The sequence below is a fragment of the Rana temporaria genome, chromosome 3 (genome assembly GCF_905171775.1).
Source record: "Rana temporaria chromosome 3, aRanTem1.1, whole genome shotgun sequence".
Classification (NCBI taxonomy): domain Eukaryota; kingdom Metazoa; phylum Chordata; class Amphibia; order Anura; family Ranidae; genus Rana; species Rana temporaria.
In genome coordinates, this window is record NC_053491.1 from 426,794,487 (window position 1) to 426,810,727 (window position 16,241).

Genomic DNA, 16,241 nt, shown 5'->3' on the forward strand with positions numbered 1-16,241 from the left:
TTGATGTGAAATTCTTTGTACACACACCATTTGGCATGTTACACAGGTTGGTGGCACTGGTGAATTTTGAAGATGAGCAGAGCAAGTTGTCACCGATCTGTGGCTCCTGAATGATGGTTACCTGTGGACCTTTGTGTCATTGAGGAAACGTCTGCCAAGTCTTCTTATAAGAAACAGTGCAGGCTTGGTCTGTCTCCTACTTCTCTCAATGGGGGAAGAATTATCCATGTGACATAAATATTTTCCAGCTTGTTGAATGGAGGAAGTTCTCATTATCTCCACCTTGGTAGCCTCACGCGGCCTTTTCTTGAGCATTGCATCAGGTCATTTATCGCCCTATAAGTCTCTGTACATATAGACACTAAAGACAGACATACATTTGGTGCCTGTGGCCTCAGTGGCACATTGCTTTGTGAGCCAGACTGTAGCTTTAAATAAATGATCAGCAGTCAATCTCCAAATCCTACTGATAATTGTTCTTTCTAAGCAGGGACAACAATGTTTAGTCCACCTCACCTACGAAAGGCATAGGAACTCGGGGGGGAAGACCAAGGAGCTCTACTTTCAGTTGTAATGGATATGAATTCCGCTTAAAGGGGTGGTTCACCCTAAAAAACTACTTTTTTTTATTACACTGGCCCCCCACATTACAATACGATTAAGGCTATTATTTTTTTTTTGATGCTGTACATACCTTTTGTACAGCATATTCACCCGTGGCTTCCGGCTTGCGAGTCCCGCGGGAGTGGGCGTTTCTAACATGTCTGTGATTGACGTTTTGACCAAAAAAGAGCTTCCCCCCCCTCGCGTAAGCCGCGTCACGGTTGGCGAAAGGAGCCGAACGGCGAGTCGGCGCTATACTGCGCATGCGCATCGCCGTTCGGCTCCTTTCGCCAATCGTGATGCGGCTTACGCAACAGGGGGGGAGCTCGTTTTTGGTCAAAACGTCAATCACAGACATGTTAGGAACGCCCACTCCCGCGGGACTCGCAAGCCGGAAGCCACGGGTGAATATGCTGTACAAAGGTATGTACAGCATCAAAAAAAAAAAAATAGCCTTAATCGTATTGTAATGTGGGGGGCCAGTGGAATAAGAAAAAGTAGTTTTTAGGGTGAACCACCCCTTTAAGGCTCGATTCTCACTAATGCGTTTTTTGGTGCATTTTGCAGAAATGCAGGGAAATTTTTTAACATGGTTTCCTATGGAACATGTTCACATCAATGCTTTTTTGTGCCTCTGCGTTTTTGGAAAGGGTTGGACTTTTTTCCCCGCAAAAAGCAGCGTTTTGCATGCAATATAATTTAATGGAGCCGCATCCAAAATTTGCGTTTCGCTTTTTTTTTTTTTTTTTTAACCTGTTTATAGCTGGTTGTTAAAGGAAATGTAAAAAAATGTAAATTGATGAAAACAAAAATAAAAAGCGCAAATTGCGGTAAAAACGCAGCAAGCACCGCAAAAAGCACTGCAAAAACGCTCAAAAGCAACATGCATAGGTGTGAATCGAGCCTAAGTGTTTGCTGCTCCAGAAATTGGAACTGCAAGAACATTAACAAAAAAAGTAAAAAAAGTAGGCTTTACATTTTACTAAACCCACAACAGTAAAATCGGTCTGTATATGCAGTAAAGCATGCTTATTATACTCACTGTGGAACCTAAGGTGTTAATCCTCCACGTTGTGTGAAAAGGCTGTTTGATCCCGTCTTCTCTGATCCTCCTCTTCCACTGTCCCCTGATAATTTCCTGATAACACAGTCTATGGCGTTGGGCTGCACATGCTCAGTTTGGTGTGTATTGCTAGAGAGGTGTTTTTTTTTTTTTTTTTTTTTTTTTTTTGGAGCGTGCATGTGATCAGCACAGGGAAAATCAGCACTGCCCAGACAGAGGGTCAGGGGTCTTGCAGTCTCATAGGACAGTCCAGAAAACTCCTCCTACATGCTTTAACCAGTGCTTGGCTGGACACTGATGGCATTCACAAGACTGCTTTAACAGCTGATGAGAAATGGTATTTAGCAGTTTATATTTACTAAAATAACTGCATTTCCATGTTCTGTGTACTGTGGGAGACCAGATATAGTGAATGAGTTTAGTAACCCTTAAAAAAAGCATAGTAATTTTGGGGTGACACAAATTATTTGCAGTACCGACCACTTGTTTTTTACTGTGCCTTTTTGGTCCGAGATGTAGGGGAGGGCTCCGCAGATATCAGCAATGTATGTCAATCAACCAGCAGATGCAACGCTTTAGTGTGGACAGCAACAAGAAGTGCCTTATCTTGTTATTGTGTCTTCCTTCCTCAAGGTCTTGTTGGTCGACCACACCAGTATGCGCATACTGTCTTCATGCTGCAAGATGTCCGATATACTGGATGAAGGCATAACTAGTAAGTCAGGGTGCAGATTTCAAGGAAAATAAAGTATAAGTAGTCTGATGTTGCAGGATGTGTCTTAAAGTGGAGTTCCACCCATTTTGTTTATGTTTGTCTGTGCTGCATGCCCTAATCTCATAGTGTTCAGAATGGACAATTTTTATTTATTTTGTTGCTTGCAAATTCCTTTATTTTGTAGTCATTCATTACTTCCTCCTCCTTATTAGCCTAGGCTATTAAGTCACAAGGGTTTCTGGGATAGGCATCATGTATCCCAGTAGTTCTTGCAAATAAACCTGACTGAAACCTATTACATCGCTTGTGCAGCACTGAGCATGTACGAGATCTGCAAGGCTGAAATCCAGGAAGTCATACAGTCTGGCTTCATGATGCCCACACTTAAGATGGCCACGGTCTATTTCTAGATTATAAACTAACTAAATGCTCTAACAACCTAACAAAACGGACCTTAGTTTACAGACTAACTTTACTAGAATACATTAAGCTTGTGTATTACAGGGGTTTTCATATTTAAAAAGTGAAATTGTGGGTGGAACTCCCCTTTAAAGAGAAAGTAAACCCTAATGGGGTTTACTTCCTCTGTCTCCCTGCAAAGGTAAAGCATAATGGGCTACTATGTATCGCATAGTAGCCCATTATGTGACACTTACCTGCAGGAGAAGCCCGCGATGTCACTGTCTTCCTCTATGGCAGCAAGCGTCCATTCTTCACCCCTCTTCCTCCAGGGGGCCGCGAACTCCGGCTCTGTGACTAGCCAGTCGCGTGAGGTCACTCCCACGCACGTGCCTTAAACGCCATGACCCTGGCTTGAAACGGCACAGCGTTCACATTGAAGGCTTCGCTCAAGGAAATTGCAAATATCTCAGAGACTGTGTAGGTCTCAGAGATATTGCAAGAACCTACAGGTAAGCCTTAAGCCTCATACACACGATAGGTTAACCAGAGGACAACAGTCTGAAGGACCATTTTCATCAGTCAAAACTGATCGTGTGTGGGCCCCATAGGTTATTTAACCAAAGGTTAAAAAAAAAGACAACTTGCTTTAAAATTAACCTATGGATTGGTAACCGATAGGTCAAAAACGATCGTTAGTAGGCACGACCATCGGTTAAAAACCCACGCATGCTTGGAAGCATTGAACTTCGTTTTTTTCAGCACGTCGTTGTGTTTTACGTCACCGCGTTCTGACATGATCGGTTATTTAACCTATGGTGTGTAGGCACGACGGACCATCAGTCAGCTTCATCGGTTAACCTATGACAACGGTCCTTCAGACCGTTGTCTTCTGGTTAACCCATCGTGTGTACGAGGCTTTAATCTAGGCTTACCTGTAGGTGTAAGTTCTCCCTGAGGGTTTACAACCACTTTAATTTGTGATTTGTCAATCAGATGTTCACATCGGGGTAATAAATACAAAACCGATTTGGCCTGCTCTGGATACATTTGTAACCACACCTTTTCACACGTCTTCAGTTTTTTCCATCAGTTCACTGTGAACTGCTTTGTATTTCACTGTACAGGAGTGTTTGGTTACAATTCGGTTAGGGCAATTCCAGGACAACCCTTAAAATGTAACGATTGAAGAAAAAAATTAGCAAGTTTCAGATAAGGCTATGGAGCCAATCATGAGCTTTAAATAGTAGATAAGAAGATGGTAAACCACAAATCTATGAGTTTTAAAAACGTCTTCTAAACTATTTTATAGCGGGGCTGGTCAGTTGATATAGGGAGCCTCAAATGTGGCATCAGACCTCAATAAAGGGCCACACATAATAATTAGTGATCTGCGAACTGATCTGGGGGGGTGTCATTAACTTTGTATTGACACCCACAGCGGTTCGCAGAGGGCAGTGTGAACTGTCTGAGTCGGGTGCGATGCGGGAAGTCACACTGGATTTGGAGGGTTTCCAGCATCCCATCAGTGTGAACCGAGCCGTAGCCCACGTTCACACTGGGCCGATATTGCATGTCAAATTGGCGGTTATTTTCAGCAATAGCACTGTCCGCATTGGTGTGGCACTGACTTTGCGGTGCCGCACCGATTCCCCAAAGTAGTTCCTGTACTACTTTTGGCGACGATTTGATTATACGTCTTTGCATGAACCCGCACACATGTCTGACAAATCGCTCCCCCGAAGTCAGACTGCATTGCCGGTTTGAAATCGTGCTCCTAATCTCAACTTGTTATCTGTATAGAAGACACCTGGGAGAAAAAAATCTTGCTGATTGATAGGGGATCAAATACTTATTTCACTCATTAAAATTAAAATCAATTTTATAAATTTTTTGTAATGCGTTTGTTTTTGATCTGTCTCTCACTGTTAAAATAAACTTGCCATTAAAATTATAGACTGATCATTTCTTTGTCAGTGGGCAAATGTACAAAATCAGAAGGGGATCAAATCATTTTTTTTCCTTCACTGTATCAAATAGATATACCAAAATGCTTTCAATTATGTTTTTAACAGACCAAAGGATAGTAAATTTGAGAAAGAAGTGCATTGTTGGGTTTACATACACTTTAAAGCGGTGGTTCACCCTAAAAACTACTTTTTCTTATTCCACTGCCCCCCCACATTACAATACGATTAAGGCTCTTATTATTTTTTTCATGCTGTACATACCTTAGTACATCATATTCACCCGTGCATCCGGGTTGCGAGTACCGCGGGAGTGGGCGTTCCTCACATGTGTGTGATTGACATTTTGCCCAAAAACGAGCCCCCCCCCCCCCCCCCCCCCGTTGCGTAAGCCGCGTCACGATTGGCAAAAGGAGCCGAACGGGCATGCGCAGTATAGCGCCGACTCGCCGTTCGGCTCCTTTCGCCAACCGTGACACGGCTTACGCAACGGGGGGAGCTTGTTTTTGGGCAAAACGTCAATCTCACACACATGTGAGGAACGCCCACTCCCGCGGGACTCGCAACCCGGATGCACGGGTGAATATGCTGTACTAAGGTATGTACCGCATGAAAAAAATAATAAGAGCCTTAATCGGATTGTAATGTGGGGGGGCAGTGGAATAAGAAAAAGTAGTTTTTAGGGTGAACCACCCCTTTAATTTATTGAATTGGGAGAGAATAGTGTCACATGTATCCTTGTTTCCTTCCTGTATGCAGTTGTGGAAGATGTTAATAAAAGAAGAGAGCCCATTCCGAGCCTGGAAGCCATTTATTTCATCACTCCCAGTGAGAAGGTAATTCATTTCCTGAGTGTATTTGTGTTTCTTTTATTAGTATTATTTCATAAGGCTAAGTGGATTTTTTTTTTTTTGATGTCACAATGTAGAGAATAAGATTTCCTATCATCTGTGCCCAGTCTTGCCACACAGAGTTAATCCAGCTCTGAGCAATCCTCTTTTTATTGTTCAGGGAAATAAAACAGACTTCCAGATAAAAACCAAAGTCCTTGCTTGAGTGACAGGTTATTTACATATCTCGTGCACTGCTTGCAGACATACACAGCTTCTGTAAAAAGTGCTCAATTCACATCTCCCTCCCCTCTTCCTTCCAGCTCTATGTATATTCTGATGGCTGTTGCATTTTCTCATGGCACTGAACTGTGACTCGCCCCATATTTTGAAAACATTTAATCAAAACACAGGGGAGGGGATGTGAATTGTGCACTTTTTTTCAGAAGCAAGGACTTTGGTTTTTATCTGGAAGTCTGTTGTATTTCACTGAACAATAAAAGAGGATTGCTCAGAGCTGGATTAACCCTGTGTGGCAAGACTGGGCACAGATGATAGGAAATCTTATTCTCTACATTGTTGCATAAAAAAAGTGAAATTTTTACAGTAATCGCTGCATTTTTATAGCACTGATCGCTGTATAAATGCCAATGGTCCCAAAAATCTGTCAAAAGTGTCCGATATGTCAGCCATAATGTCAGATGTTAACACGTATACACAAACGCATATAGATATATTGCATATGTAATTCTTTGCCTTACTAGACATTTCTGTGAGGCTTTCAAAATGAGAATTTGCTGTGCTGAAGGGATGTAAACTATCTCTCTTCAGTCCCCTTTTCACCAGGCCATAATAATAGCCATAATAAACAAAGTATTACTAATGGGTTTCACTACTTAGTTCTGAAAATACCGGTTATTAAGAGAAGTTATCTGGACACAGGCGATGACACGGATATGGATCCTTTTACTCAATCTCTTGTGTGTATGTTTATTATTTTTAACAAAAGTGTACAACACCCATTCAAAAATATGTGGTTTACCCAGTCTAACTTCTGAATAGCCTCAGATCTCAAATTCTCCATGTCCGACCAACCATAATAACTGAAATGTATGTTTCATGACAGCAGCTTTAAAGAGGAAGTAAACCCTGACGTCACTCCTGCGCATGCGCGCGGGAGCTGCCTTTAACGGCATGACCCCGACTTGAAACTGCACAGCATGCACCGTTGAAGGTGTCACTCTGGGAAATTGTAAGTTCTCCCAAAGGGTTTACAACCACTTTAAAGGTGAGATGGAAGGGAAAAAATGACAGTTGTGGGTAAATGCACACAAACAAAAATATAATAAATATATAGATAGATAGGTAGGGGGGTGTGTGTGTGTGTGTGTGTGTGTGTGTGTGTGTGTGTGTGTGTGTGTGTGTATTTGCATCTCATAAAATTAGAATATTATCAAAAAGTACATTGTTTTTTTTCAGTAATTTTATTAAAAAGTGAAATCAAGGTCCCACAGGTCACCTCAGCCCTCTACCAGGAAATTCTTAAGCACTTCATGCTTCTCTCTGCTGACAAGCTTTATGGAGATGCTGGTTTCATTTTCGATTGTGTGTGAATGGAGGAATCTCTTTTCTCTCTCGGTTTCTTGGTTTCTTTCTTTCTTTCTTTCTTTCTTTCTTTCTTTCTTTCTTTCTTTCTTTCTTTCTTTCTTTCTCGCTTGCTTTCTCTCTCGCTTGCTTTCTTTCTTTCTTTCTCGCTTTCTTTCTTTCTTTCTCGCTTTCTTTCTTTCTTTCTCGCTTTCTTTCTTTCTTTCTTTCTTTCTTTCTTTCTTTCTTTCTTTCTTTCTTTCTTTCTTTCTCGCTTGCTTTCTTTCTTGCTTGCTTTCTTTCTTTTCTTTCTTTCTTTCTCGCTTTCTTTCTTTCTCGCTTGCTTTCTTTCTTGCTTTCTTTCTTTTTCTTTCTTTTTCTTTCTTTCTTTCCTTCTCTCTCGGTTTCCCTTTCTTTCATGATTGGCCAGCTTTATGTTACAGCTGTTATTCGGTTCAACAAATGATGATGAAGAAAGCTGTCATCGAGCTGGTTCTATGTGGACCTTTGCTCAAATTGTAACTTGACACAAGCTTGATGGAATGTACAGTATAATTAATGGGTGATAAAATAACATGACTATACAAGGGTGAATCTGGAACAGCATTTCTTTAACCTTCCCAAATTATGGGGAAGCTAAAATAAACCCATTTATAATTCATAGATGTTACATTATAAAGCTCTTTTGGCCCTACTTCTCCTGTGTATCCCAGGAGTGCACTCTGTATTCCTGTGACCCATATTCAGCCGACAGCGGGCTAAAGCCTGCAGACCAATGCTCCATTCACCTGGGTGAGTGTGTGTTTGTTTAGTCCCGCACGTCCCTTTTTATGTACATATGCAGAAAAATAACATGACTAATATCTAACGTGAAAAACAAATTGACAGGCGTTTCCCTTTTAACTCATTGTTTATCCTTCCTGCTTGACTTAAACGGTAACTTCAGCTTTCACCATATATATATTTTTTAATCCCTGCTTACCTGATGCTGGGTTGTCCTCAATTAAGATACTTGGCGCCCACCCAGTGGATCCTGCATTGTCCTGGTGAGATCCACTTCTCACCTTCAGGCCAACAATGCTATTTCCATAGTTTGGAAACCTGTACACTAGGGAAATGAGCAAAAAATAAATAAAGGGTTGGTTATGTAGCTGAGTGTCGGATAAAAGGAGAAGTTCTTTTCAGGGTGAAGATCTGCTTTAGGTCCAAACAATGAACAGTTTACATGGCAGAAGTCAAAAAGGCACAAGTCATCATTCAGACTGGTGGCCGAGTGCAGATATGTTTTCGGCGTAGACATGGTGTGTTGTGTTGAAGTGATTTAGGTAATGGCTGTTTTGACTCTGAGTTTTTTTAAAGTGGTTAATCCTTTAAAAACCCATCAGCATTTTTCTGAGGTGGTGCCACTGCACTGTGGATAAAGGTTGTGTTCTCGTGGTATTGACCTGGACCAGTTTGACTAGTTTCCCTCATGCTGCTCTCGGTCTGGATAGAATAACCGGAACATCACTCAGTAATTCTGCTCCTGAAGAATGTTCTACTACCTCTGCTGTGTCACAAAAAATTACTAGGGCAGATATTTCTAGGGAAATTACCAGGATGTAGCCTGTCGTGCAACATTGCACTTTGCACTGATACTAGTTTGAGAAGCAGCTGAATGGGCATGGAAGTCTAATCTCCCAGCAGGAAATAAAATTGATATTTAAGCCTCATCTGGGACCCAGCTTAAAAGGGTTGTAAAGGTAATTTTTTTTCCTAAATAGCTTTACCTTAGTGCAGTTTTCCTTCACTTACCTCATCCTTCTTCGATTTTGCTTTTAAATGTCCTTATTTCTTCTGAGAAATCCTCACTTCCTGTTCTTCTGTCTGTAACTCCACACAGTAATGCAAGGCTTTCTCCCTGGTGTGGAGTGTCATGCTCACCCCCTCCTTTGGACTACTGGAGAGTCAGTGTGCTCTCTACATTGCAGATAGAGAAAGGAGCTGTGTGTTAGTGGACGTCCTGACTCTCCTCTAGTCCAAGGGAGCACGACACTCCACACCAGGGAGAAAGCCTCGCATTACTGTGTGTAGTTACAGACAGAAGAACAGGAAGTAAGGAATTCCCAGAAGAAATAAGGACATTTAAAAGCAAGATGGAAGGATGAGGTAAGCGAAGGAGGAATGCACTAAGGTAAAGGAAGCTATTTAGGAAAAAAAATTGTACCTTTACAACCCCTTTAACTAGGGTTGTCCCGATACCGATACTAGTATCGGTATCGGGACCGATACCAAGCATTTCCCCGAGTACTTGTACTCGGGGAAAATGCTCCGATACTTTACCCGATATCTGACTTTCCCTGTATCCATCTCCAGTTCCCCCATCCGTTCTGCTCTCTTCCTCCATGCTCCTGTGTCCCCCCTCCGTGCCGCTGCCATTCTGCTTACTCCCTCCATGCTCCGTGTCCCCCCTCCGCGCCGCTGCCCATCTGCTCTCTCCCTCCATGCTCCTGTGTCCCCCCCCTCCGTGCCGCTGCCATTCTGCTTACTCCCTCCATGCTCCGTGTCCCCCCTCCGCGCCGCTGCCCATCTGCTCTCTCCCTCCATGCTCCTGTGTCCCCCCCCTCCGCCCTGCTGCCATTCTGCTTACTCCCTCCATGCTTCGTGTCGCTGCCCGCCTGCTCTCTTCCTCCATGCTCCTGTGTCCCCCCCCCCCTCCGTGCCGCTGCCCGTCTGCTCTCTTTCTCCATGCTTCTGTGTCCCCCCCTCCGTGCCACTGCCATTCTGCTTACTCCCTCCGTGCGTGCCGCAGCTGTCCTCCGTTCTGTTCTCCCCCTCCATGCCGCAGCTGTCCTCCGTTCTGTTCTCCCCCTCCGTGCCGTGCCGCAGCTGTCCTGCGTTCTGCTCTCCCCCCTCCATGTTCCGTGTCCCCCCTCCGTGCTCTGTGTCCCCCTTCATGTCCTCCTCCGCCCCCTCTGTCAGGATGGAGAGCGGCGGTAGGAGCCGCTAAACCCGGCTCCTACCTTTTCTGAATGAACAGAGTCAGTGATCACTGACTCTGTCCATTCATATAACTGAGCATCGTAAACTGTGTTTACAATGCTTCAGTTTATGAATGGATAGGAGCCTCTGTCTCCTGTCCATTCATTTCCAGTGCAGCTGAGAAAGGGACTGGGGAATCTGTGTCCCTAGTCCCTTTCTCTGTCTCAAAGGGGAGATGTCAGAGGTCTGTTAAGACCCCTGATATCTCATCAAAGCCCCCCAACAGGGCTAAGAAAGAAAAAAAAGCAATAAATAATAAAAATAATTAATTGTAAAAAATAATACATATTAAAATAAAGATCACACTGACACATCCATCCCCCTCAAGAAAGCATTGTATAAAAAACAAAAAATAGTGAAAAATTTAAATTGTAAAATAAAAAAAAAAATACTGACACATTACATTAAAAAAAAAAAGTATCACCCCCCCCCCCCCCCCCCCGTTCTGTACAACACGATCGCTTGGAGCCCGGGAGGGACGCGCCCTTCTGCTTGGGTCTTTCTTATGCCCTTCCCTTGCCTTATCCTCTCCCCCCTTCTCTCCTCTTTCTTTCTCTTATTACTTTTCTTTTGCTCCTCTCTCTCCCCCCCCCTTTCCCCCCCCCCTTTCTCTTCCTTCCCTTTGGAATAGCAGGACACGCAAATGTAAATCGCGGACCTCCCTAATGATCTGTTTTGTGCGAGAAGCCTGCGCTATAATTACTCTAGCGCTACTTCGGTCTGATACGCAGTGCTTTCCCTTATTGACTCCTGTCTGTGGTCTGTATGTTAATTTTATACTGTGTAGACCTCCGTGTCCTTTGCAGAGCTGATGGCGAATGCTGATTCCCTTTTACTTTTGTATTGTTTTGTTCTTTTGTTTCTGTTTTAAACCCAATAAAAATTGTCAATTATAAAAAAAAAAGTATCGGTATTCGGTATCGGCGAGTACTTGAAAAAAAGTATCGGTACTTGTACTCGGTCTTAAAAAAAATGGTATCGGGACAACCCTACCTTTAACCCTAACTGGATCCTCCCATTCTGAATAAAACTGGAGCAGTCTTTATAAATGCTGTCCTCTGAAAATGCCGGCTGCTCATAGAAATGTGAAAACCCATGAAAGCTGTTAGACTGTGTGTGACCATTAAGAGCAGAGGAGTTAGTCGGCGAGGAGAAATTTGCAGACAAATCAGGATGAAAACAATATAATAATATATTAAATAACAATAAAATAATTATAAAAAATTGTATTCTATTCGACTTTTTTAAATTTAATATCATGCATTTAAATGAACATGAATTTATTTTCAGCCATTATCGGCATTTTAATTTTTTATTTTTTTTGGGCAATCTTAGGCGATTATTTTTAGCGGCTAAAATATTGTGTATCCAGGGCTTTTTGCCTTAAACAATAGGTGCTGGAACTCAACCACCTCACAAACAGTAGGAGGGTCTTAAAGGGGCATCAAATACCAGTATTTCATACAGAGTGCAGAGCTTCTGTGTTTACAAGTGATTGTGGTGAGCAGGCACCAAAGGGTCTGAGCCAGAGGTGGTGGAACCGAATTCCACGAAATTCCACCTAAAAAAAAAAAAAAGCCCTGGATGTATCCCTAAAATTTACTGTGCTGAATTAGCTAAGAATGTACACCAAAAATGATTTCACTATGTAGCTCTGAGCCGCTGACGTGGGGTAATAATTGGCAGTAAGAGCAATGAGCCTTTGGCTGGAACAACAGGTCCTAGAGCTTTAGATCTTTAAGAAATATTAAATGGATTAGTCCACATTCTTCATTTGCATTGAATTTGTATATTTGTCAAACTTCAGTTCATATCTTATGTCACTGTCCAAGCTACATTGTGTTTCAGCTAATCAGCTGCAGTTCTATTTAATTTTTATTGCTATGTTTGTCTTTTTTTTTTTTTCCTCCATAGTCTATCCGGGCCCTTATATCGGACTTCAGAGACTTGGGTGCACCCATGTATAAAGCTGTACATATATTCTTCACAGACAGTAAGTACTGGCATGAGCTGCTGAGCTACACTAAATAGTTTATTAAGAGGCTTCTCCACTCAGTGGTGATATTACAATTTCGGGTGGGCACTGTTGTTAAAGTATACAGGTTTACTCAATAGGGTAAGCCTTCTTTACAGTCTGTGGCATCACCTTCCGACACCGGGTCCTGGGGCAGATGTAAATTCAAGACAAATTTCTTTCCATTTGTCTTTTATGGTGACTTTTTTTTTTTTTTGTAATATACTTTATTCAGAAAGGTATGGAACAAAAACAGAAAGAAAATGTTGTTTCCATCAAATACAAACTTAATTGCATCAATTATCCAGCCCAAATGTAAGGTCAATAAAAGGATGACCTCAAAATAGCTGACAGGCAAAAAAGGGATACTGTTGGAATGGAACAATTGTATGCTCTGAGAAGCGATACAGTGGTAAGAAGGGGAAGGCACCATGTAGGCCTGATGAAATGCATGGGCAAGAGCCAGAAGAGACAACTCTTGGTGTACTTTGAGTCCAACAATGATACCGTTAGAAGAGGCTTTAAGATCTAAAAAACAGATTAGGTTGGGCTGGACAACAGAAAGGACTTCCATGACTAGGGAGTGAAGAGGAGAGGAGCAAGGGGAAATGTAAGGAGAAGGGGAAAAGGCATACAGAGGATGACAGGCAAACGGGTCGAGTGGACAGGTATAGATGGTGTTTCTCAATTCCAGTCCTCAAGGTGCATCAACAAGTCACGTTTTCAGGATTTCCCTCAGATGAAACTGCTGTAGTAATTACTAAGGCAGTGAAACTGATCAAATCACCTGTGCAAAATTAATGGAATGTCTGAAAACATTACCTGTTGGTGCGCCTTGGGGGGACTGGAATTGAGAAACGCTGGGCATAGATTACTTCAATTGCGACAATGCATTGAGGTAAGCATCCATGTAAATATAATACTTCCAGGGCATCCATGTGGACCTGAACGTTTCTTCAGCATTATGAGGAGTGGCCGTAAGATCCTCCATGACCATGATCTTGTTTAGCTTTTTGAACCACAGAGATTTTTAGAAGTTGAGAAACACTGGGATACATGCCTTCAACACATTCAAAAGGTGAACTGTCAGAGAGGCTTTATATTTCTTGACAGGTCCATCTGATAGGTGTAGAAGGCAAGCAGCCAGGTTTACGGCTTGCATCCATAGATGTAAGGTGTTTGACCTCCGCAATTACACGCCATAAAGGTTGCCTGGTGATTTCTTTAGGCCCCGTACTCACGACCAAACATGTCTGCTGAAACTGGTCCGCGGACCAGTTTCAGCAGACATGTTTGGCCGTGTGTAGGCCCGAGCGGACCATTTTCGGGCGGATCAGACAGGTTTCCAGCGGACAACTGTTTCCTGGGCTTGCTTTAAAACAGTCCACTGGAAACCTGTCCCCCCGACATGTACGGTCGTCTGTACAGACCTACCGTACATGTCCGGCCGCCCGCCATCCCTCGCATGCGTCGAATGACTTCGACGCATGCGTGGAAGCATTTAAAAGGCAGGCCCGCCCACGTTGCCGCGTCATTGTCGCGGCGACACCGCGGACACGCCCCGCGTATTGTTTACGCGCGGAATTCTGTTCGATGGTGTGTACAGCCATCGAACAGAAGTCCCCGGGCAGACATGTCCGATGAAAACGGTCCGCGGACCGGTTTAATCGGTCATGTCTGCTCGTGAGTACAAGGCCTACAAGGCGGTGTCACTGCAAAGCCAAAACCTCCAAAAGTCACCACATTCCCTCGAATGTGGTGACTTTTGGAGGTTTTGGCTTTGCAGTGAATGTGACAGCTAGGCCAGACAGGGAATTCTAATGATATTTTGTCTTTGAAGTTCATTGATATGAGAGGCAAGCATGTGATTCAACCTGATAAAAGTATTTAGGGCTGAACTTCAGACAGCTTAACAAAACATTTAGGGTCCTTTCACACTGATATGTTACCACAAATAAGGGCAGTGCGCTGAGGTACAATACATTTTTGAGGGCACCACAATGCACATAGGCAGCTCCCAATACACTTGCAGTGTCCTACACCACGACAAACAGGTGTGAATCCACTTTTGCATTTTCTCTTTCGTTCATAGACGGACACAGTCCATGACACTATGCAATAGAACCGTTTTAATAGAAGCGACGCAAGTCGCTCCGACTTAGAAAAAGGTTCTTGTACGACTTCGGGGGCGGCTCGGGGCGATCTGCATTGACTTCTATAGTAATTTTGCTAATCGCTACTGAAGTCGTCTTCAGGACGACTTGCAGAGTCGCCCCCGAAGTCGTGCCGCCGCAGTGTGAACCGGCTCTTAAAGTGAACTTGTGCTCAGATCAGGCACATTAAGTAAACACATGTTCTAAACAAGCAGTAAAAGCACTATTAAACATGTAATCATATTGTATCTCTGTATCTGTAAGCACTGTGGACAAATTTGGATTGTATTTAAGCCAAAACTTTTTTTTTTTAATTTTGGATTGAGTAGAGGAGGGTTAAAGGTACTGGCAGTTTTTTTGCCATCAGTGTCTTATTGGGGAGATTTATCTTAATTTCCTGTCCTGTAGACTCAACGAGAAGTGAGGGGATATTTTTCCAAAAGTGACAGATATCCTGTCCTAGACAGCTGTCATGGGAATAAGTGTCCCTGTTGGTAGATTTCCTCTCTATTCCTCTTCTGGTGGCAACTCACAATGGTGGATTTACCCCTCTTTCAGTCCTAGTGAGACTGGTTATCAGGACCATTAGAGATTAAGTGGATCTCCTCAATGGGGACACAAACAGTAATACAAACCTTACAGTGGTTTACAGTGGTTCTAACACCTCACTTTTCTGTCCAAATCTAAAAATATTTGCATTTAGTTATACAATTTTTATCATTCTCAACACAGAATTGTATGTTTGGGACATACTGTCATTTCACAAATGTAAATAGTCTTAAAAATGAGTACTGCTTGGTACAATGTCCAGCTGCATACAGCCACTGAGTATTGTCTTAGATTTTCACAGGCTGCTGGCAGCAGGACTGTATCCTGTGCCTCCTAGGTGCCCTAAATTGCCAGGCTTTGAATCCGGCGGGCCAAACCACCTGTGTGCATGTAGCCTAAGCTGTTAAAAACTCAACTCTAGAGTCTTTGTTGTGTTTTTTGAAGAACATTGAGAATAAATGTCTTCACATTAAAAGTACAAAGAGAGAACAGGGAGGCTGGCATTGGACTTTAATAAAAAAAAAAAAATGTAAAGGTCCATCAAATTCAAAATCATAAAAAAATGTGTCCCAGAGAATGTACTACATAATCCAGCAAGATTTAGTTAGTCACATTTATCTTAACTTGTTCTGTACTGTTGAAGATGTTTTTGGACCCTCACCTATGCAAATTCCTAATTTCTGAGCTAAAGAGCAAGCCCAGCTGAATGTGACCTAATACTACTAACTATACCAGGGATATGCAATTAGCGGACCTCCAGCTGTTGCAAGTCCCATCATGCCTCTGCCTCTGGGTATCATGCTTGTGGCTGTCAGAGTCTTGCTATGCCTCATGGGACTTGTAGTTCTGCAACAGCTGGAGGTCTGCTAATTGCATATCCCTGAACTATACCACGACTTGGATAAATGAGTCAGAGAGCATTCAGTTTCAAAATTGGAAAAATTCCCGCCCTGCATTAAAATTGGTAAGATTCTGCCCCAGAGATTTTAATAAATGTAAGCTAGAAGTAAGTTATTTTCAATTGGACTTGGTCTGTAATGTTGAAGATGTTTCCCTGCTTATCCAAATAACTTCCTCTGCTCTAAACACAGAAATGAGGAAGCCACTTTAATGAGGGGTGAAACGTTTTTCCCAATACAGAACAATTCCAGTGAATGTGACTATCTCTAGCTATACCCTGACTCGGATTAATGAGAACCTTCATGGATATATGATAAACTCTAGTTCATCACCTTACATTTTTACCTTAGAAGAGTTGACACATTTTCTTGACTACAGGAACAATGGGTAGGTGTCCTAGGCCACCCTGAAGGACTTTCAATGACCACACATAACATTTCTTA

The 16,241-nt window shown here is 42.7% G+C and overlaps 1 protein-coding gene across 1 annotated transcript in view; it reads left to right on the top strand.

Moving 5' to 3' along the window:
• Positions 1-12,367, top strand: part of STXBP2 (syntaxin binding protein 2) — a 32,341-nt gene extending 19,974 nt beyond the window's left edge. The window contains exons 3-5 of the mRNA XM_040346261.1: positions 2,300-2,381; positions 5,507-5,583; positions 12,097-12,367. Coding sequence (XP_040202195.1) covers positions 2,300-2,381; positions 5,507-5,583; positions 12,097-12,213 — 276 coding nt within the window. The 3' untranslated portion in view covers positions 12,214-12,367. The remainder of the gene's footprint in view (positions 1-2,299; positions 2,382-5,506; positions 5,584-12,096) is intronic.
• The last annotated feature ends 3,874 nt before the right edge of the window (positions 12,368-16,241 follow it).